Genomic DNA, 21,956 nt, shown 5'->3' with positions numbered 1-21,956 from the left:
TATGTACAGATGTAAAGTAGCCCTATGGGCTAACTCTGGCATATTTACACTGCTGAAAAGCTAAGATGTTCATTAATATGCATTGTCCCTCTTAAATAAACAAATAAATAAATAAATAAATAAATATGAAGGAGGCGAATAGTATTGTGCTTATTTGCCTCCTTCACAAGCTTTCGTGAACTGACAGACTCTGAACTGTAAATCATTAACATTTTGTTGATGTTTGTTTTTTTTGGTTGATAATATGAACAAGAATGTGCTGCAGTAAAACTAACCTAACTTAGTAAGGAGGTTTAGCAACTGAAACTGGAATTAACAGAGAAATAAGAACAGCGTTTCGGTTAGGAGTTACTGTACGTACAACAACAGAACTACTCATCTTGCCAACTATTTCCATATGTCTTCCTTTGGTCAGAGATTAAAAGTCAAGGAAAATAGAAGTCTTTTTTGGGTATGATTGTGAAATTGAAAGTGGCAATAATTAAAGTGACGGTTAACAAATCACAGTGATCAGAAATAAAATGGGCAGAAGTAAAATAGGTCCAGTTTGAGTCACTGCACTGTTTAGACATGGACAGTCCCAGCTATGAGGTTTATCTCTTGTTTTGTCTTTGTGCCTGATCTGGTCGATTATTCTTTGACCTTTCTGCTCACGAAGCTCCCGTTGACCATAGTGGGAGATCAAAGAGATGTCACCGGGGCTGTAAGAGGACGGCTGAGGGCAGTCCAACCAATCGGCGGCCAGAAGTCGGGGGTATCCTTCTTCAGGGGCTGAGCCTGGGTGAGTAAATTTCCAATAGGAGTTGCCTTTGAAAACGTAGGTCGAACCTGATTGACGTACAGGATAAAAAAGTCAGTAGTGCTGTGAAACACTGTTACACATACCTCCACATGCAATGCTGTATTATTGTATAAATATTCTAAAAGCAACACACCCTTGAAGTCTCCAGTGCTTTCTCTCTCGTCATCGTTCTCAGTGATGATTCCATTCACTCCTCCTTCAGTAAGCTCTCTCCAGACTTTGCTTTCCTCTGGGCTTTCTCCTTTCTCTCCGTCCTTTCTCAAAGACCCCCACACCACACCCTGAGTAGGGTCCCAGTGCAATCCTTGCCACAGTCCCTCTGAGTCCTCCAGAGTAGACAGAGGCTGAGGGAAACCGTCTTGGAGTGACAGATCCTTGAACAGCCAAACCTGGGAACCTGCACATTTGTGTTAAATAAAAGTAGCAGGGGTTTAGGAACCATCTAAAAAGTGTGTTTTCATTTTATGTGGATATATCAGCCTGTGTCTATTTAAGTTATATTTTTACAGAGTGTCAATTTACAAATAGACACTCGTACAAATAGCCCATCTTGTTGGCAAAAGCTATTTACACTGGCTCCGCCCACCATTGTCTGTTTGAGCCAGGCCAAATTACAAAAGAAATCCATCTTGCAACAAGAATAGTTGCATAGGGAGTAAGTATAGAGGATTTAGCTTTTGACACAGCCAAATCTGACTTTTTCTGATGCCATTCTTTATTCTTTTTCCCATTGCATGTCAGTTCGGAAAGGCATTTATTTTAAATAAAAATTTAAGAAAATATTCGAAAAGTGGAAATAGGTGTAGAGTTGTGCTTTAGGGATAGGGACAAGTAAGGTCCCAAAAAGGCAGCATCCATTTATGATTATAATAAATGTAATCATGTGCACTGAATATGTTATTGCATGCTGTTTTATAATGTACAACACTATTTACACTTAAAAATACTGCTATTTACACTTAGTGTAAAAATTATTTAATGCTATTTGCACTTAATCATATTTTTATTCTTTGCACTGAGGCCAAGTAAAATAAATCTTTATTCTTTAAATAAAATAAATGAACTCACAAAAGTGGGGTTGAAATCAGTACAAAAATGTGGGTTTGTGATGTGATTGTGCAGGGAAACTGACCACTGATAAAGATGATGGCATGATCTGTGTGTCTCTCCACAACCGCTCGCAGTGGAGGCAGTGAAGAAGGAAGAGCCGTCCAAAGTCTCTGTACAGGAACAGCCCTGACTGACACGAGACCACCTCTGCTCACTCTCCACATGTTCTGCCCTGCAAAATGTGTGAGGGTAAGAGAGATATTTAAAAAGGGAGGAATAAGAATAAATATAGCTGCAAGCAGCGATTACGGGCCCAAGCCGGTGGCACCACAACCCCAGTGCCTTTAGTTCTTCCCGTAACGTCTGGTTGAACTGGAATAATGTTTAGCATTTAACGAAAGTCATTTTAAAAGGACTCCTACTTTGTCCACACCAGGCCAGCTACATTCATTGTCGCAAAACGAGCTGTCAGCTGATAACATGGTATTGCACGAGGAACTAAGTTAAAAAATAATCCGCTCACACCTTTAAACAGCAGCGGCGCCATCCTCCACCTGTTCAGCTCATGAATATTCATCCAGTCGTTGCATATTCATGAGGACGCTGCTGCTAGTAGGGTATTGTTAATTTGAACCTATTTTGTTTAAATTTCTGTCAGTATTAGATTTTGATATTGGAATATTACGTGGATCTGCTTGAATTTAAAGTAGTTTAGAAAACAACTACAAGTAAAAGTAAAAGTAAAAGTAATTCAATTACAGTAATTGGGTTACAAATTATTTGCACCCAACATTGATGGTAGTCTCTAACAACACTGAAAACATGAACCTGTTTCTAGTTTTGGTTTCACTGATTTGCTTTGAGGTGTAATTGTAGTTGCTCTCGCAGCTTCAGCATTTTTTGTATCCAAATGCAAGACCAGATGTTTTAAATAATTTAAGCAAAATTCATATCAACATTCTTCTTTATCAGCATGTTAGTTTCACCTGGAAAGCATCTTCTGTATTTTATACTTGCACAGAAGGTCTGTTTCTCTAACATGCCTGCCACATGGCACTTATCTTTCTTTTCTGAAGTGATGCAACAGGTTCTGTGAATTGGAATCAATTGAGTGCATAAAACTGTGGGCATGCCCTTGTCAAAAATACCATGAGCCTTTAGAAAGGAGGACAATCCCAAAAGATACTAAACTTACCCACAGAGTCACATTTATAAATAATGTGATTTATGAATCACATTATGATGTGATTTATAAGTCACAGATAAAGTTTTATGAGGTACGAATGTGACCTTTTTGTTTTTTTATCACGGTTTATTAAAAATACACACCAAGATGAATAACAGAGACACATTGTTCTTTTTGTTATAGTGGTTCTTACATTTTATTTATTTTGTGCAGCAAAAAAAAAAAAAAAAAAAAAAAAAAGATTTATTGATCTGATTTGTCCAAACTTGGCTTCTTGTCAGATGGGCTGTACTTCAACACAGAATTCTGCAGTGAGAGAAGAAAGAAAAAAGCTACATTTAAAGAAAAGAAAATGTCAATTTACAGTGTGCCTTGTATATGTAAATAATTGCATATCAATTAATTATGATTTCTTTTTTATTTGAGAGTTAAATTATGACCTTGACATGTTCATGAAAGATTTTGTGTGATTTACCTGTAACTTCTGTATCATGAGTTAAAATTAAACTGAATAATAATAAACTAAATTAAACTGAAACTCATACTGACCTGTTACACCATCATAGGAGTACTGGGCTTCTCTTTTGAATCCAAGACACTCAGCTTGCTTCCAGTACATGTCCATGTCAGACTCGGTTGGGTTGCTCTCTCTCTCTGCAAGGAGGGAAACATCACACACAATTTGTCATGAAATGCATTACTTTAACCTTATGTAATGTCTACATCTATATGGATTTTGTGACTTACTGAAAAAGTACAGCGTTTTTATGGTCTCATTTTTGAATTGGCTGACGAAGCTCATGGTGAGACACTCTGGACAGGATGGCAAGAATTTTCCCTCTGATATTGTGTCAGTCTCTGTGGATCAAACAACAGTTTAACATTCCTGAGTACTCGAAACTCATGAGTTTGGACTGAAATGAATACGCTTTTGTTAACTTACCATTGGCATAAAAGGTACTGTTTTTAAGAACTGTGTTGATTTTGCTAAACTCACATTTTCCTTTCCTGAGGGGGAGAGGAATCTGATTCAGAATTCTGGTCATGATGAAAAGTATTCAATATAGCAAAACATGTAAAAAATAGGACAATCTTACAGCATGTTCCCTTGACTGAGAGATAACGTGTTTGCAAGTGTAAGAGTGCTTGGGCCAAACTCCACCCATGAGCTGTTAACAGACTTCAGTATCTCTGTAAATAAGTGGTGATCAGCAATGCCTTCAAGGAAGATCCATTTCCCCATGATCTGTTTGGAAGAAAATAGAAGCTCTGAAATTTAAGTGCCTTATTGTCCTATATAAGCTGCTGTAGTATTTGTTTACTTTGAAAGAATACTTGCTTTAAAACATAATATAATATTTAATAATGCACTTACAATTTTGGAGTCATCCTCCAGGGTTAGTGGCGTTATGAGCTCCTTACAGCCTGGCAGAGTGGCCTGATTTAAACTAAACAGGCCCAGAAAAGCAGTCAAAACCACCAAAGACGACATTGTAGAACCTCAGAAATCTGATTTCAGAAAGTTATGCTGCATCACCTGGGGAACAAGTACTTTAAATAGAACTGCTTATCACACATTATCCTCTGTTTTTTCTGCAGTGACGCAACAGTTGTTTGTGATGCTATAGTGCCAGTAAACCGAAATTATGAAAGTGGGAAAATTTTTGAACTTAAGGGATCAGGAAATTCCTGAGGTAACAGAACATGCCAGTATTTAATACAACAATGCTCCTATTTCTCTTTTTATTGCCATAGTTTTTGGGTACATGAAAAAAAAAAAATGTAATATTTATAAAATATATTATTGATAAAAGTAGAATCCATAAAATATATTAAAACAAATGTACATATTTTTATTTAGATTTTATTATATCATTATTTAATCATCCATCCCACAGTAATAAATTATTTTTAAAAAGTACATTGTTATTTACCAGTAGTATGACAAGCACAGTCATTTTTCTTTGCATTTTATCTTTAATCTTTCTCACACTATTTTAATAAGGAGAAATCATGAATAAATCACATTTTGGAACCCAATGGATGCTCTCTGCATCTTCATGATCAAAATATGTATATTATCATTATGCTTTTAAACTCGAAAGCTTGTGAAGGAGGCGAATAGTATTGTGCTTATTTGCCTCCTTCACAAGCTTTAGTGAACTGACAGACTCTGAACTGTAAATCATTAACATTTTGTTGATGTTTGTTTTTTTTGGTTGATAATATGAACAAGAATGTGCTGCAGTAAAACTAACCTAACTTAGTAAGGAGGTTTAGCAACTGAAACTGGAATTAACAGAGAAATAAGAACAGCGTTTCGGTTAGGAGTTACTGTACGTACAACAACAGAACTACTCATCTTGCCAACTATTTCCATATGTCTTCCTTTGGTCAGAGATTAAAAGTCAAGGAAAATAGAAGTCATTTTTGAGTATGATTGTGAACTTGAAAGTGGTAATAATTAAAGTGACGGTTAACAAATCACAGTGATCAGAAATAAAATGGGCAGAAGTAAAATAGGTCCAGTTTGAGTCACTGCACTGTTTAGACATGGACAGTCCCAGCTATGAGGTTTATCTCTTGTTTTGTCTTTGTGCCTGATCTGGTCAATTATTCTTTGACCTTTCTGCTCACGAAGCTCCCGTTGACCATAGTGGGAGATCAAAGAGATGTCACCGGGGCTGTAAGAGGACGGCTGAGGGCAGTCCAACCAATCAGCGGCCAGAAGTCGGGGGTATCCTTCTTCAGGGGCTGAGCCTGGGTGAGTAAATTTCCAATAGGAGTTGCCTTTGAAAACGTAGGTCGAACCTGATTGACGTAGTAGAGGATAAAAAAGTCAGTAGTGCTGTGAAACACTGTTACACATACCTCCACATGCAATGCTGTATTATTGTATAAATATTCTAAAAGCAACACACCCTTGAAGTCTCCAGCGCTTTCTCTCTCGTCATCGTTCTCAGTGATGATTCCATTCACTCCTCCTTCAGTAAGCTCTCTCCAGACTTTGCTTTCCTCTGGGCTTTCTCCTTTCTCTCCGTCCTTTCTCAAAGACCCCCACACCACACCCTGAGTAGGGTCCCAGTGCAATCCTTGCCACAGTCCCTCTGAGTCCTCCAGAGTAGACAGAGGCTGAGGGAAACCGTCTTGGAGTGACAGATCCTTGAACAGCCAAACCTGGGAACCTGCACATTTGTGTTAAATAAAAGTAGCAGGGGTTTAGGAACCATCTAAAAAGTGTGTTTTCATTTTATGCGGATATATCAGCCTGTGTCTATTTAAGTTATATTTTTACAGAGTGTCAATTTACAAATAGACACTCGTACAAATAGCCCATCTTGTTGGCAAAAGCTATTTACACTGGCTCCGCCCACCATTGTCTGTTTGAGCCAGGCCAAATTGCAAAAGAAATCCATCTTGTAACAAGAACAGTTGCATAGGGAGTAAGTATAGAGGATTTAGCTTTTGACACAACCAAATCTGCCTTTTTCTGATGCCATTCTTTATTCTTTTTCCCATTGCATGGCAGTTCGGAAAGGCATTTATTTTAAATAAAATTTTTTAGAAAATATTCGAAAAGTGGAAATAGGTGTAGAGTTGTGCTTTAGGGATAGGGACAAGTAAGGTCCCAAAAAGGCAGCATCCATTTATGATTATAATAAATGTAATCATGTGCACTGAATATGTTATTGCATACTGTTTTATAATGTACAACACTATTTACACTTAAAAATACTGCTATTTACACAATGCTATTTGGACTTAACCATATTTTTATTCTTTGCACTGAGGCCATGTAAAATAAATCTTTATTCTTTAAATTAAATAAATGAACTCACAAAAGTGGGGTTGAAATTAGCACAAAAATGTGGGTTTGTGATGTGATTGTGCAGGGAAACTGACCACTGATAAAGATGATGGCATGATCTGTGTGTCTCTCCACAACCGCTCGCAGTGGAGGCAGTGAAGAAGGAAGAGCCGACCAAAGTCTCTGTACAGGAACAGCCCTGACTGACACGAGACCACCTCTGCTCACTCTCCACATGCTCTGCCCTGCAAAATGTGTGAGGGTAAGAGAGATATTTAAAAAGGGAGGAATAAGAATAAATAATTTTTTACTGTATGGTGACACTGAATGGATGGATAGTCTCTGGTAGACCAATAACAAGATGAAAACACAAAGTGGAGGAAGTGGGTTTTTTTTATACTCCAAACTCCATAAATTAGCCCTAAATTATTTAAATACTTCAAATATGTACCTTTGAAGAAGAAAATCTCTCCTCGAATCTTGGCAACTGCATCAAAACTGGTGTTACAGCGATCCACAGAACTTGATTGAGACAAAGTGAGATATTTGAAAATATATTTCTCTTCATTAAAACACATTTGAACAAACTAACAAACATTTCTCCAAGAAAAGTTTCCAAGATATTTAAATATTCAAATTTAGATTCATGTCTTTAAAATCAGCATAAAACAGTGTTCAGAACACATATAGTTCTGTAATGTGATGTATCTAGTTAAGGCAGGAATACATCAAACAACTTTTGCCCAAATGCACCATGCATCTCCTTTTTTTTTTTTTAACTACTCATAAGTCTGGTATAGTGTATGATGTCGTTTAGAGTATTTCCTAGTGTTTTTATTTTGTAAAACATACTCCAATAATCTAAAATTTAATTTTAGATACAATACAAAATACAATTTTAAATCCTTTCATATTATATTTGTAGTAGTATTCCAGCATTAGGCACAATAAGGAATATGCATTAGTAAATAGGCTCAATTTTGATTCGATGTTCAATTCAAAAAGTTTAATTGATCCTCTCTTACCTGTCCAAATGACTGTGTGCATGTCTGTACATGTGTGTGAGTCTGTGTATTCCTCCATGTCGATGACGCAACTGGGCTTCCGTCACAAGAAGAGGCTTGTCAGTTGGAATATGGTCACCCCTCTTACCTGAATTCATAAACAGTCACACACACACACACACACACACACACACACACACACACACACATGCAGAATAGATTATTTGAGTCTCATGTACATGATATGCAGATTTCACATGAATCCCATGAGCTATAACTGCCGAACAGAGATTACAATCGAGGAGTTTAATGACAGTTACCATAAAGGGCTGTGATGTGTTGAAGGTCGTGATGGCCCAGGCTGAAGTGGAGTGGGTCTCCCAGGGGCCCTTGGTAGTATGGACGCATTACAGATTGCCGTGCTGATGAATGGGTCAGTCCGAGGGCGTGACCAAGCTCATGCACCAGCACCGTGAACAGATCTGTGCCCTCAGTTGCTGTGTGTAAATATTAAGAGCACATTGAGCTTTTCGGAAGGAGGGGCTTCATATGCCCTGTCCCAAATGGCACACTTCATATGCACTTTTGGTCTTGTGGACTTACAATGGCTGCTGCGTGCGCGTGTCTGTTAAGTCCATGAGACCGTAGGGTGTCCCATTTGTCATTTTAGGTTTCAGAAGGGTGCTTGCAAGCGCCCCTTTTGCGGTTGATATGCGCCCTCGATGTGCATTTTTGCCGAGCCCGCACTGATGCAAGTTCCACAGTACACTTCTTCCCGAAAATCAAGGCGGTGTTATGTCATGAAAGTGCGGACTCGTAGGAAGACCGTGAGTGTTTAGGGTGCCATTTGGGACAGGGCCATAGAGACAGGAACTAAACAGAGCGTTACTGACAGACTAGGAAGAGAGGTGCTGCAACAAAGTAAAATATGTGAAAAAAATTGGTGTTTTTTATATATTCAAGCATGAAAACCTATTCTAGTAGACTCTAAAAACAAAATCAAGACTGTAAAAGGGCATTATATGCCCCTTTTAAGTTATTATCAATACTGGATATATATATATATGTAAATTAAGTATATTGGATACTTCATTGTGGATATTTAATTACTAATTTCCTCCTATTTTTACATTTAGATTAAAGGTGTGTTCACGCCATGTTGTAGGTAGGCCTACTGTAATTATGAGATTACGATTTGTAAAAAGCGTTCACAACCTTGTAAAGTGCATAATTCAGAGGACGTAGACAGCTCTGAGTAGAACGTCATGTGTTATTGCGTAATTACGATAATTACAACATGGCGTGAAAACAAAACTTAAGCAAACTGTTCAATTAAATTATTTAGCAAATCTCATATTTGATCAAAATATTTGTCTCTCATATTGCACATTATAAGTTTGTGACGCTTAAATTCGCTTGTAGCAAAATGATTGCTTTTTTTGTGGTCATTACATGAAAATTATTGGCCATTATATTAATATCAGTGGATAATGTACTGATCTACCCTGCTGGGTACATTATTCCTTATCTACGAATTACCTCTGAAAGCCCATTCCTCCTCTGCATCCAGGTGAACTCCACCTGCCCTGTCTGGGTCTGATGGAAAGAAGGCATGGCCAACAGATCCACCTGCTCCATCAAAGGGATATCCATCTCCATGGGGACCATGCAAGAAATCTATTTGGAGATCTGCTCCCTCTGGTCCTCGCACCTATTCAAAATAGTTCAACATGTATTTACATGAACCCATAAAAACAGAAACATTGTTAAGGTCAGAAACACAGTGCTAATTTTTGAGTATTAAAAAGTATAGCCATAACCTCATGAAACTCAAGCAATGTTGGATCGGCCCACACTCGGAGGGCATAGTACACAAGGGAGCGAATCATTTCACGGGACAGCTTAGAAGATGCAGGGTAAGAGCGCAACCTGAGAAAGAAGAGAGTTGGATTAAGAACAAAAAATTATCTTATGAGTTTTTAATCTTTTTCTACAGTCTTTACTTTATTGTGATACTGTAAACTAAGTTAAGGCAGACGGTAGAAAAAGCAGGAAGAAAAACACAACTGGTAAAATAATCAGTCTAACCTCCAGTTGATATTTCTTCTCGTCCAGGTAGAAACAGCTCTTTTCATCCTTTGATTTTCAATATCACCGTGTAATGCCGAAAGCTGGATGGTTTGATCATCATCATCCGGAAGTGAACAACGGGGTGTCTGCATCAACTGAACAGTCGCTTCATCTGTGACAGGAAGGTGAGGGAATTAAGAAAGGCATTAAATAAGACTGAGATTCAAAAGAGTGGGGGAAAGTGTTGTTCATACCTAAGACTCCTGTGTCATCCAAACCAGCAAACCTCTGCATTTCCTTCACTGCTTGAGTAACAGCTGTCCAGGCCTGTAACTGACCTGTAGAGGGATCAGGGGGTGGGAGGTATCCATACTTCGTGAGCCAATCCTGCCAAACAGAACAACATTTTTGAAAGAAAATAATACTTTTATTCCGCAAAGATGCATTCAATTGATCAGTAAAGACTTTTACATTGTTACAAGAGATTTTTATTAAAAGTAGTACTGAAAAAATGAATCCTGAAAAAAAAAAAAAGAGATAGTTTCCATAAAAACATTAAGCAGCAGAACTGTTCATCATTGATAATAATAATAAATGTTTCTTGAGCACTAAATCAACATATCAGAATGATTTCTGAAGGATCATGTGACTGAAGCCTGGAGTAATGATGCTGAAAATTCAGCTTTGCCATTACAGGAATAAATTAAATTTTAAAATATATTCAAATAGAAGAGTGTTATTTTTTTTAAATTGTAATAATATTTCACAATATTACTGTTTTTATTGTATTTTATTGTACATCTAATAAATGCAGCCTTGGTGAGCAGAAGAGACTTAAAAACTTTAAAATGAATGAGCCCAAACTTGGCATAATTGCTAATTATGCATTATTAATCATTTATGGGAATTTAACTAAATAATGTGGGAAAACATACACCAATGGATCAGGCACAATACGTCTTAAGGTACATTAAGGATAAGGAAAAGAAAGAAATGGCTAAGAAAATAGGGTCATTTTCATGTTGACTTTTAATGGAACACATCAACAAAGAAAAATCTTTTCCAAATGAATCGTGTAGAAGTTCAAGACACGTTCTCACCACAAGTTTAATGCTCTCATCTTCTGTGGGTATGACAGTGGGTAAAGCAGTAGATGTAACTGTTCTTGCCAAACTGGTTGGCAGTACATCTTTATCAGCCGTTCCATAAACTTCCACTGTACGTCCACACATGTAGAAAACAACTGCTGTCCAAAACATCGCCATAATACCAATGTTACCCAATGTCAATCCTCCTCAGTCAACTGATTTCAATGACATCATCTTTGCTGAAACTGAGATGGTGGCCTCTCTTGTGTTGAGGAATTGTAGGATTGATGCCAGCACTGTAAAAGTAGAGTTTGGAGATAATTTAGTAATGATTATTTAAGATTGTGTTCTATTCTAAAGGACAACAACATCTTCCTAAAAGAATGTAAATCAGTTGTGCAATCTCATTACAGGGGATTGCTTAACTCAGGACCACTTTCAGTCCTAAAATAATTTATACTACTACACTGCTGACTGCTTTGGTTGTAAAGCTGCATGATTGAATTGCAGATGGCAAGTATCAAAGAGTGAAGGATGAAAAGGCTGCAGAGGTTTTATGTGTTTCATTTTAAAAGAAAAGACGACAAGCATAGCGGATGTGGGGCTTTAATTAAATTGGCAGGTGTCATTTCATTAAAGAAATGAGACAATGTGGGAGATGACGGGTTGTTAGAGTAGAGGAGGGACGGGGGAATGGGGTTACAGAAAAGAAGAGTAATGGAATAATGGAATTAAAGGAAAACGCTGCCAGTCTCGGGGGACAAGGACAGAGGACAGTGTAAGAAAAGGAGGGAGACTGACAGGAAATAATGGGCACAGACACATGTGTGCATGTAAATGTATAAAATCACGAGTGTCTGACCCAGTCACAGAAAGACAGTAGGGGAGAACCTGCATAAATGCGCTCAATAAATACAATAACATATTGCAATCTGCAATTCAATCGATCAACCTTGTCACAAAATCTCTGACAGTTTCAGATGTGTGTGTGTAGAGGACAGTGTATGTACTTATAAAACTTTTAGGGTCATATTTTCATTTTATTTAACATGTATTTGTCATTTATCATATGCTGCCATTACAATAATACAGACTAAATGATAGGAAAGAAACCTCAACCTTTGTGTACTTCAAGTTTAACTGTTTCTGACTTCAACTGAATTGACAAGTAATGACTGCTAATATATGAAAGCATATTTCAAAGCTTTAGGTTAAAAAATATTTTTTAAAAGTTGTGCCAATTTGTATATTACAAGTGTTTTCTGGGTGTGTGGATTCAAAGCTTTAAGCTAAACATTTCTGAAAACATGAGAAAAACTAAAAAAGTGTTACACTTATACATGCTCTACCACAATCTGTTTGGAAATCTGTTGACATAGGGATCAAGGTGTGGTAATAAATTCTCAGACAGAGATTTTAGCTTCATGTAATCTTTGATGGGCTGCATTTCTTACGAGTTAGCGCTCATTTAAAGCCATAATTTACGCCACAATAAAGAAAAAAATATTTATGAGACATAACAACACTGTAAAAAATTTACCGTAAAATTTACAGTAACTTACTGGCAACAATTAGCCAGTAAGTTACTGTGAATACTTTTTACAGTAAGGGTACTGTACTTCCATTTACAGTATTTTATGTATACACTGTGAAATCAAAAACAATTAAATACTGTGATTTTAGTTGTATTTACAGTAAGTTACTGGCTAATTGTTGCCAGTAAGTTACTGTGAATATGTTTTACAGTAAGGGTACTGTACTTCCATTTACAGTATTTTGTGTATTCACTGTAAAATAAAAAACAATTAAACACTGTGATTTTAGTTGTATTTACAGTAACTTTACTGGCTAATTGTTGCCAGAAAAAAATAAATACTGTGATTTCAATTGCATTTACATACAAAAAACAATTAAGCACTGTTTTGTATTGTATGCAATACAGTACTATAAACAGTAGATAACAGTTAATCACTGTAAATTCAGTTTCTCACTGTACAATTTAAATACTGTATCACTGATTTAATATTAGCCATCATTAAAAGAATCACCCATATTCTAAAACATTGCAATCAGCTGCAGACAATAAGAAAATTGTTAATAGTTATTTATTTAAAAACATTTGGTGAACAGGAATGACAAAACAGGTACAACATAAAGGGATAATGGACATTGGACAACATGCCATTATACCATCCAAGTTAACGCACATTCTATGTTTGTAATGCGGCCACAACGCCCAGCGGAGTGTGTTAACTTTGGATAGTCTAATGGCGTGAAGTCTATTATCCCGCTTATTACATTGTTGCTAAATTTAATTTACGACTGAATAAGATTTTACAAAACGAGGCTGTTTCATTACAAGTTTTGTAAAGTTACAGAGCAAACTGTTACTAGTTCATTCACTAGTTCCGCATGACTGGTTGCTATGACGGAACAATAATGCAAATTGATACAATACGGTCAAAAAATTTAACTACTTTAAATCCGTGCAAATAACTGATTATTACCACATTCTAAAGAGCAATAAATAACACTATGGCAGTATTGAAATAAAATAAAACATTGAACATTAAAAAATAAAATATTTAACATTTGCATGAACATTTAAAACAGAAAGGAAAATAAACTTCCCCTGCCACTTGACAAAGGTCTATGACCTCTTGCATGCCCTGACCTTGGAGACCTAGAATCCTAGTTGGAGCCCTGAAATTAAAGAAGAAAACACATTAGATCAGCTGAATGGTTTTGAAAACGGTAAAACTCAACTGTTTAACTCTTGAGGAGTTGTAAAATGAGCCTATTTCCAAAAAAAGTGGAGTGTTCTTTTAACAAATACAACTTTTTATTTAAATAATGTAGGCTACTAGTAAATGGTGAAATTAACATTTAGAAAGATTAATAAATGCTGTAGAAGTGCAGTTTATTAATAGTTAATGTTAACTAATGTAGTTAACTAGAGTTTAATAAATGGAACCATATTGTAAAGTGTTACCAATTTGTTATACACCGATTCAGACGTCTCGTGAGTTCAGTGTTGGACAGGTCAGTTGTTTTAACCATTCATTAAATGTAATCGGTTCAAAGGAGTCATTAGTTCGAGAATCGGATGTGTCATTAGCGGACTATGGCACACGTTTTATTATCCCGGGAGTTTAGGACATTGCACAAGATTTTTGTCAACACAGGAAACATTTCATCACTGGATAGTTTTGTTTGTTTATTGAAAGTGTTTTTATTTCAGCTGATGCGTAACAATTTTCAGAGTACATAAGGCAACGTTTTTTTTACAAGGTTTCTGCAGGTTTCAGTAAGTCAAATTTAAGACCTTTTTAAGACATTTTAAGACCATAAAGATTGAAATTTAACACCTACACACGACGCATTATCCAAGTTAGATAGTTACCTCGGGATCATTAGAGTATCTATCTTTCTATCTATCTAGGACTATCTGATTGTGTGTGTGAGAGAGAGGGAGAGGTAGATATTTTTTTAATAGAAAATTGTACTTTTGCATATTATACTGTAAAAACACAATTATTGTTGATTTTAGTTGATCATAGTTGATCATAACTAGAGAGTAGAGATGTGACGGTGATAATATTCTCCCACCGGTTAATCGACTTGTGACAACACCGGTATTACCGGTTTCATCGTGGGGGTGGGGGGTGTTAGAGTGATGTATATATTTTTTTTTTACATGGCGTCAATTCATCATTCGTATTGAGTTTGATTGACATGCGATCTGACCAATCAAATTCCACCATTTTTGTGCGATAAAGCAGTCAGAAGAGTTATTGATAAACTTCGGTGGATTTGAACTTGGCTTTAACTGAGGCAATCTGTCACGACACATTAAAGAGCCAAAAAACGGTAGGCCTATTTTATTTTTGTTTGACTGACCAAATTTGAAAGTTGAGACTTTGTTTCATATTAAATATTACCTGCTCGGTCCTGTCTTTCAGCGTGTTGTCCGTGTCCTCTATTTTTCACTGCTTGAGATTATGTTGAGAACAATAACGCCCTATTTGAGTGTATAGGGCGCGATTTCGGATTCAACCACAGTGTTTGAATGGTGGGTTCGTTATTTTTCATGAAAAACGCATGTTATTATTTCAGCACTTCGCGAATGGACAGCGACTCTTAAGTATCACGAATGCGTTCTCGCGCATTCATGTTAAGTGCATTTTTGGGAAACGCGCGTGGAATTGCGGCGTGTGACAAGCGTAACCTTGCACATAGAGAACGCTCTTAAGATCCAAGATACATCGTTATCGGGAAACCCGGCCCTGGTCTCCGCACTAGCCTAACTGAAAACTATGAAAGCGTGTGGCCAACCGGTAAAAAAAAAACTAAAAGAAAAAAATACATTAAAGAAACTATTCCCTCTGATTTTGTTTCATTAATAAAGTTTGACTAATCGCAGCAGTCTCACATTCGTTTAGAGCTCGTGTGAATTGCACGTATAAAATCAAGTTAACGAACAACCTCGTTCCATCAGGAAACGCCACATGAATTTCACTGCGCTTTATGAAGAGTTTTTATTTTGCGTGTAATAGGCAGGACTTACAGCGCGGTCTCTTGTTTTGTCGCGCTTGAATGGTTGAGCGTGATCATACAACGCTAGTCAACTGGTGACAGAAAATACGGATACTGCGTAATTGCTTTAAAATGTTTTTTTTTTTTTTTTTGCGGTGCTGCGGTGGGCAAGTGATGCAACCGGTGTTGCGACTGAACACCGTGTAACACCGGTAACACCGACTATCGCGCCAAGCCTACTAGAGAGGAAATGATGAGATGATTAAAGTGACCAAAATTATCACGGTTATCACAGAATCCTTTTCAAAAAGTACTAATACTACAGAATGAAGTCAATTCAACAAGTTGTATGTTGAAAAACAGCAAAGAACAAATTGTTTAGCATCAATTAGGGCTGCACAATATGAGGAAAAGCTGCGATGTGCGATAACATTGTTTAATATTGCGATGACGATATGATTTGCGATAAATATTCAAATGTGTATGTTAGCTATACTGTTCCCATGTCTTAGTGCTTTAATAGGTTCTTTGCATGATAGGTCAAACGTTTATTACCTGCCTGGTTCAGATTACACGATTTTAGCGCGATCCGTTTGATGTAGGGTGTTGTGGGGATTCGTAAAAACAACGGGAGTTGGGACGCAAGATTCGATCGTTTCATCCCGTATAGTGTGTCATAGTGGACGACAACCGACGCCACGTCTGCAATGCTTCACGACATCACGACTAGCATGTTTAATTTTTTAACGGTCCTCCACGACGGGTTCCGTCAAGAGTGAGTGAGTATGAGCGAGAGTGTGTGTGCGCCAGTGAGCGAGACGAGAGTGTGTGTGTGTGTGCGAGTGCGTGCATGTGTGTGTGTGCGCGAGTGAGCATGTGTGCGCGAGTGAGTGAGTGAGTGAGCGAGGACAATGAGTGTGTGTGTGTGTGTGCGAGTGAGCGTGTGTGTGCGAGCGAGTGAGTGAGTGCAAGTGAGTGAGTGAGGGTCAGTGAGTGTGTGTGTGTGTGTGTGTGTGTGTGTGTGTGTGCGCGAGTGAATGTGTGCGTGCGAGTGAATGTGTGCATGTGACGGCACGCGATGTCTGGTCGGAAAGCAACGTGTAGTCTGACATGTTTCTTGTCCACGACACGACAAGATTTTAGGAGTCAAAATCGTGTAATCTGACACCGTGACTATCGTAACAGACACAAAAATCTTGTAATCTGAACCAGGCATTATTCATCGTGTCAGGCTGTCTGTTGCGATGTGTTCATCGCGCGAGTTCATATCGCGATGACGATGAAAATTCGATGTATCGTTCAGCCCTAGCATCAATGTGCACTTTTTGTTTACGTAAACATTAAAATCATTTGCACATGAAACCGAAAATTTGCTCATCTCTTTGCAGTGTGTTTCGGAGCGCGCGCGCCACCTTGGGAACAGCATCTCATGAGCATATTTTTGTGCTATTAATAGCTCTTTTTATTATTAAACGTGTCCCGCAATTTAGCAACAGTAGCTAGCCTGCATTTTACAACAATCACTGAATGCTGAATCTGATTCTGTCGTTACGTTTGAGTTTTAGGGAAAAATGAGAGCGTAGCCTACTGCTGTGAAGGGAATGCAGCTATAGTTTTTAATGGTTTTACCTCAATATATTATTATTATAATCTTATATTATATTATAAAATATATTATTATTATAATCTTTGGAAGCCAAAATCTAAAATAAAATCAGACTAATCACAAATCTGAAGTGTAACCAAGCTACGTTTGAATGTTTAGTTCTTTCTCATCACTCATTTGAATGTTTTTACGAGTACATTTGAATGTTTAGTTCAGTCCTCCGTCATCACTCATTAGGGCTGTCATGTTGTGCGCGCTGTGGAGCTCTCTCTCTCTCTTGGACTGAGAATAGCAAAAATGCATCACAGACAAATGGTTTAATATTATGGTAGCCTATATAGAAATGGCTGGCGAGATAAAACGTCTTTATAGCAATAATAACATTACGTGTATTTTTCCAAGTACTGACAGCAGAACCGATTTTCATGATCATTTAATACCGGCTTTCGGTACCCATCCCTACCCAGCCCTATATGTTAATGGAATATTTTTATGAATGAAGGCGTACCACTGATATTAGTAATATAGCTACTGATGTCTCTATGAAAATGTTTAAGAATCGATATCAGTTTTGTAAGAATGAGAATCGATTCAAATCAAAAAATCTATATTTTTTTACCCAGCCCTAATAAGTAAGTAACAGTTTATGTTTTTCTTGCATATATGATTTAGTCAATCAAGAGCAATCAACAAGTCTCTCTCTCTCTCTCTCTCTCGTCAGTTAACGTTGATAAGCTACATTATGTCTTGTTTGACTTTCTTTGCCATTTACATCTCACTGAACTACAAACTTTCCAATGACGTCTGGTTAAAGGGATGCGCTCGACCAGCTCACGCGTTAAACACAAACACTGTTTACACGCCTGGTATCGGTTGTTGGTATCGGAGTACAAAAATCATTTTTACGAGTACATTGAGCTCAGTATCGGCCCGATATCGATACCGGTATCTGTGCATCCCTATATTATTATTATCAAATTATTATTAATAATATTATACCCACATATACCTATATTATTAATTATATTATAATTATTATTAAAGCTATTATCAGAACCTCACCTGTATCTAGTCAGTTAGCAAATAGAACTCCGTGAAGTCCCTGATGAAGGATATTACATGGGGGTTCATGTATGAAGTCTTCCGCTTCACCACTCTCCCAGTCGTCTTGCTCATCTGCTCCTTGGCAGTGCACTTGTTGGAGTCAGGATTGATCCTGACTAAAAACCTATGAACATGAGTATAGGAGTTAGGGGATGGGACAATATGTACACATTAATGAATAACTGTAAGTGCAGTGAGCAATGTAGAATCATACATAAAGGCCAGCAGACAGAGGCATTTCACATCCCAACAGGAGTTAGTCAAGGCTGTCTACTTTCTCGATTAACGTTACCATTCCTCTTCGAAGGCCGACTAGATCATGCGGCCGACTAAGTTAACGTTAGATCATGCGGCAAGCCACTGACAACAGACGCAATGGGATCCAATGGACCCCATTTACACAACTGGACGACCTAGACTTTGTAGATTATATACATATATAGTACGTCAGTGATGGTAAATTTACTTACTGATTTTCTGGAAGTCCCGATTTAGCAGTTGGTGAAGGATCCGCGATTCCAAGATGGAAACTCCAGCAGAGGCCACGGGTGGGACAAACACATAACGTTAAAGGCTGTGAAAACGTCTCCGTCGGAGCTCTCACGGAAACGTTTTCGTTGAATTCGCAAAAAGTGAAAGATATCAACTCAAAGACGAAAACAAAATAAATACAACCACAAGACAAAGCCGTGTATAAAGAAACGTAAATCTGAGTAGCAGCTAGTAGTCTGTAATGGCTGTGAAAACGTCTCCGTCGGTCGGGGAGCTCTCACGGAAACGTTTTCGCTGAATTCCTCTCAGGCAAAAAGTGAAAGAAATCAACACAAAGACGAAAACAAAATAAATACAACCACAAGACAAAGCCGTGTGTAAATAAACGTACATTTGAGAATTAACGGAGCTTTTCTGTCACTGACGACGAGTCAGAAATTCAAGTGCTGCTTCTTTCGCGCTTTTTTCCCACAGATTCTAGAACTTTCTAGACTGGGTAAACCCCGCCCACTCTGCCGGCGCCTTATTTCGCCCTGCAGCTCAGAAACAGCTCTGGAAACTTGCATGTTTATCTCTCCTGCTTCCGAAGAAAAAAATATATAACACTGATTTTTGTAAAATAAAAATCCCATGGTACGTATTTATGAGTTAACCAGACAGCCCCAGTTTTTGCCTACCCAAAATAAAAGTCATTCTGAGACACATAACCTTAGAAAGCTTGAGAGTTTTGGCTCAAGTTTAAAACTCAAAATTAATCAGATGTTATTAATATTGAGATATATAAGCTCAAAAATAAAAACAACAAATATTAAGAATATATTTATTAAATGTATAAAAAACATGAATATTTTAATATTAATAACATAATTATGTGAATATACTATTGCAACTTATAACCAATGGTCATGCTTCATTTCAAATCTGAGGATGATATCTCAAAAAATTATGCGTTTATGAAGCCTATATTGTTAGACCATGTCAAGGGAGACTTTGGGTATGACTTTGGGGAGACTAAGGCTTATCAAATATTTTATTTCCCTGTTAACACATTTACACTCAAACTCCCATTTACAGTCACAAAACAAACAAACAAAAAATATTCTTGGAATCTTATGTGAATTCTTAAAAAAAAAATATTGTATGGAATAGAAAGCTCCTGCAGCAGGTGCATCAGAGTACAAGTTACATGACATATTTTAATTTATTAAAACACTTTTACTTAAAGCTCACCATCGAGTATTTATATCATATTCCGGTAATGAATTCTGAACAACAATAATCTGGGGCCGTCCATGTGAAAGGGGTACAAAGAAAGATATGATAAAAAAAGGAAAATACAGTAGCTTACTTTAATATTCACAGTACTATAGTGGCTAAATTGTGTTTTTTTTACAGTAATGATTTGACTACTGTGATTTCAACTGTAATGTTTGGACTACTGTGATTTTTACGGTCTTACTGTAAACTTTACAATATTCTACTGTAAAATAGTATACAGTAATGTTACTGTGAAATCTACAGTAAATAACTGTAGATTTCACAGCCATTTTTTACAGTGAATGAATCCATAATCATTTTAATCTAATTTAGAAAGCTCAAAATATTCAGACGCCATCAAAGAATAGTTACAATTAGTTTTATGCAAAGTCGAAGTTAATGCAAGAAATGATATCATTCAAAATAGAAAGAATTTGGACATGCTTACCGTCCCAACAACTTCTTTCTCTCGAGTGCTCTGTCGTGCTTGCCCTCCTTCTCTGTTCCTGAACAGATGTGTTCCTCTCATCTCCACCCCCCCCCCCCCCCCCCCCCCTCTCCTTCTGCCTCTGCACTTGCACAATGGACTCCTAATACCCCACTCAATGACGTCCCCACCCACCCCTGCTAAGTGCATCGGGCATTTGCTCACTCTCTCTGTGTGTTTGGAAGATACCAGTGTAAAAAAGCCTCTTTATATGCAGTGAAGAGATTTAGAGACATGCTTAGTTGCACATGTTTGTCCACTCTCTGCCAAATTTCAGATACTTTATATTTAAAACTCAAATGTCTTCCATCAAGATTCCATCACATGCCATTAAAACACTAATGAACACAGTATGAACATTTACATATACATGGATCCTTTTATGTGAGATCTGAGTCAACTGCCGGATTAGGGTTACACTTTATCTTTGGGCTTGTGTGTAGTTGTGGATATGTCTGGATTAAATCCTCTTAACGGAAGGATTAAAAAAAAATTAAAAACGAAGATTTGAACAGATCTAGCTAAATGCATTGTTGCTGTTTGGTCTTCGACATTCCAGAGATACACAACTTTTTTGTTACAATTTCTGCATTTAAAAAATGTAAACATTTGTCGGCGCACATAAAATTAATAAAATATAATATTTTTTAATATATATTTTTTTTAACTGGGATTTCAGTGCAGGGGTTAACTTTTAGTTTGTGTATCATGGCAGAAAGCAAGAGCGAAAGCACATTTCCAGATGGGCTATCTGTCTTTTTCGCTGGATAATACTGTGCGAGTACCAGGGGAATATCCGGATTGGAAAAGCATACTTACATGGGCAATAGAGGCGTGTGCTGAATGTTTATAGTGTAACTTGACCTCCTGATCTGTTAAACTTCTCAGAGTATAACCTGTCAAAGGGGCCAGAAACCTTATCACCTCAGTGCTCGATCTTATTGAGATATTACAGCTTTTAATAGCTTTAAAATGGCACAGGCTATACTGGTAATTTTAGCTATTTTACAAACAACTTTCCAGAGAGAGAGAGCGGAATAAGCAAAGGGTGCATTGATGCCTTGTTGTCCTAGTGATCATTTTGACCCACAGGTCAAAGTGTGCGGGCCAGTGGGGCAGATGTGTTCATCGTATTTTTAGAAAGATGCACAAGGCAGGAAGTTTATGTGTGAATGGATGTGAGTGTTCAAAAAGAGAGTGATCAAGAGCCACAAAAGGCCAAGTGAACTTCCTTGTCTCCAAGACAACTGGGATCCCTTTAGAGGAACTCCGCAATACAGATATTCATTGTGCACCCAGGACATGCAGGCCTCAACATTGCTGGCGGCACTGGAAATGTTTTACTAGTCACCTCTGATTAATACCACAACATACAGACTCCCAGTGAGTCACTTATGCTCCTGTTTAGGCAAAAGTTTTGTGTTTGATATAAATATATCAAAAACATAAGAAAATGTAATTATTAC

The 21,956-nt window shown here is 37.4% G+C and overlaps 2 protein-coding genes and 1 long non-coding RNA gene across 5 annotated transcripts; all 3 read right to left on the bottom strand.

Moving 5' to 3' along the window:
* Positions 1-477: 477 nt before the first annotated feature.
* Positions 478-20,511, bottom strand: mmp17b (matrix metallopeptidase 17b). 3 transcript variants are annotated; one of them, XR_013823570.1, is made up of 13 exons: positions 20,452-20,511; positions 11,021-11,304; positions 10,175-10,307; positions 9,939-10,092; positions 9,671-9,779; positions 9,390-9,561; positions 8,171-8,347; positions 7,872-7,998; positions 7,298-7,368; positions 6,942-7,091; positions 5,960-6,223; positions 5,189-5,849; positions 4,873-5,143 (listed from the first exon to the last, which is right to left on the bottom strand). XR_013823570.1 is itself a non-coding variant. In XM_079893295.1 (12 exons), the coding sequence occupies exons 2-12, from the start codon at positions 11,183-11,185 to the stop codon at positions 494-496; spliced, it is 1,857 nt and encodes a 618-aa protein (XP_079749421.1). In that variant the 5' UTR covers positions 11,186-11,304; positions 20,452-20,511; the 3' UTR covers positions 478-493. The 3 variants fall into 3 exon arrangements, 2 of the variants coding, with proteins under 2 accessions (XP_079749421.1, XP_079749420.1); XM_079893295.1 differs by lacking the exons at positions 4,873-5,143; positions 5,189-5,849; positions 5,960-6,223; positions 6,942-7,091 and adding exons at positions 478-828; positions 936-1,199; positions 1,935-2,084; XM_079893294.1 differs by having other exon boundaries at positions 4,898-5,849.
* On the bottom strand, positions 2,167-4,601 carry LOC307171577 (saxitoxin and tetrodotoxin-binding protein 1-like). Its single transcript, XM_079893300.1, has 6 exons — positions 4,414-4,601; positions 4,136-4,284; positions 3,982-4,046; positions 3,786-3,896; positions 3,588-3,692; positions 2,167-3,344 (listed from the first exon to the last, which is right to left on the bottom strand). Exons 1-6 carry the CDS (start codon positions 4,528-4,530, stop codon positions 3,316-3,318), a joined length of 576 nt encoding a protein of 191 aa, XP_079749426.1. The 5' UTR covers positions 4,531-4,601; the 3' UTR covers positions 2,167-3,315.
* Positions 13,098-19,477, bottom strand: LOC307171063. The gene is made up of 3 exons (XR_013823486.1): positions 18,725-19,477; positions 18,213-18,378; positions 13,098-13,711 (listed from the first exon to the last, which is right to left on the bottom strand). It is a non-coding gene; the product is annotated as an uncharacterized lncRNA (long non-coding RNA).
* Positions 20,512-21,956: the final 1,445 nt, after the last annotated feature.

The sequence above is a fragment of the Squalius cephalus genome, assembly GCF_949319135.1.
Source record: "Squalius cephalus genome assembly, chromosome: 14".
Classification (NCBI taxonomy): domain Eukaryota; kingdom Metazoa; phylum Chordata; class Actinopteri; order Cypriniformes; family Leuciscidae; genus Squalius; species Squalius cephalus.
The sequence above is the reverse complement of the archived record's forward strand: the minus strand, read 5'-3'. Positions and strand labels throughout refer to the sequence as shown.

Bases quoted from the DNA above. Each gene is read 5' to 3' on its own strand.
- LOC307171577 (XM_079893300.1), bottom strand. From the start codon at position 4,530: ATGTCGTCTTTGGTGGTTTTGACTGCTTTTCTGGGCCTGTTTAGTTTA. The intron at 3,693-3,785 runs GTAAGTCACAAA...CCCTCCTTGCAG, and splicing joins AAAAACGCTGTACTTTTTCA to AGAGAGAGAGCAACCCAACC. The intron at 3,345-3,587 runs GTCAGTATGAGT...CTCTCACTGCAG, and splicing joins CTCCTATGATGGTGTAACAG to AATTCTGTGTTGAAGTACAG.
- mmp17b (XM_079893295.1), bottom strand. From the start codon at position 11,185: ATGGCGATGTTTTGGACAGCAGTTGTTTTCTACATGTGTGGACGTACA. The intron at 10,093-10,174 runs GTATGAACAACA...TTCCTGTCACAG, and splicing joins GGATGACACAGGAGTCTTAG to ATGAAGCGACTGTTCAGTTG. The intron at 8,348-9,389 runs GTAATTCGTAGA...ATTTACACACAG, and splicing joins GGAGGAATGGGCTTTCAGAG to CAACTGAGGGCACAGATCTG.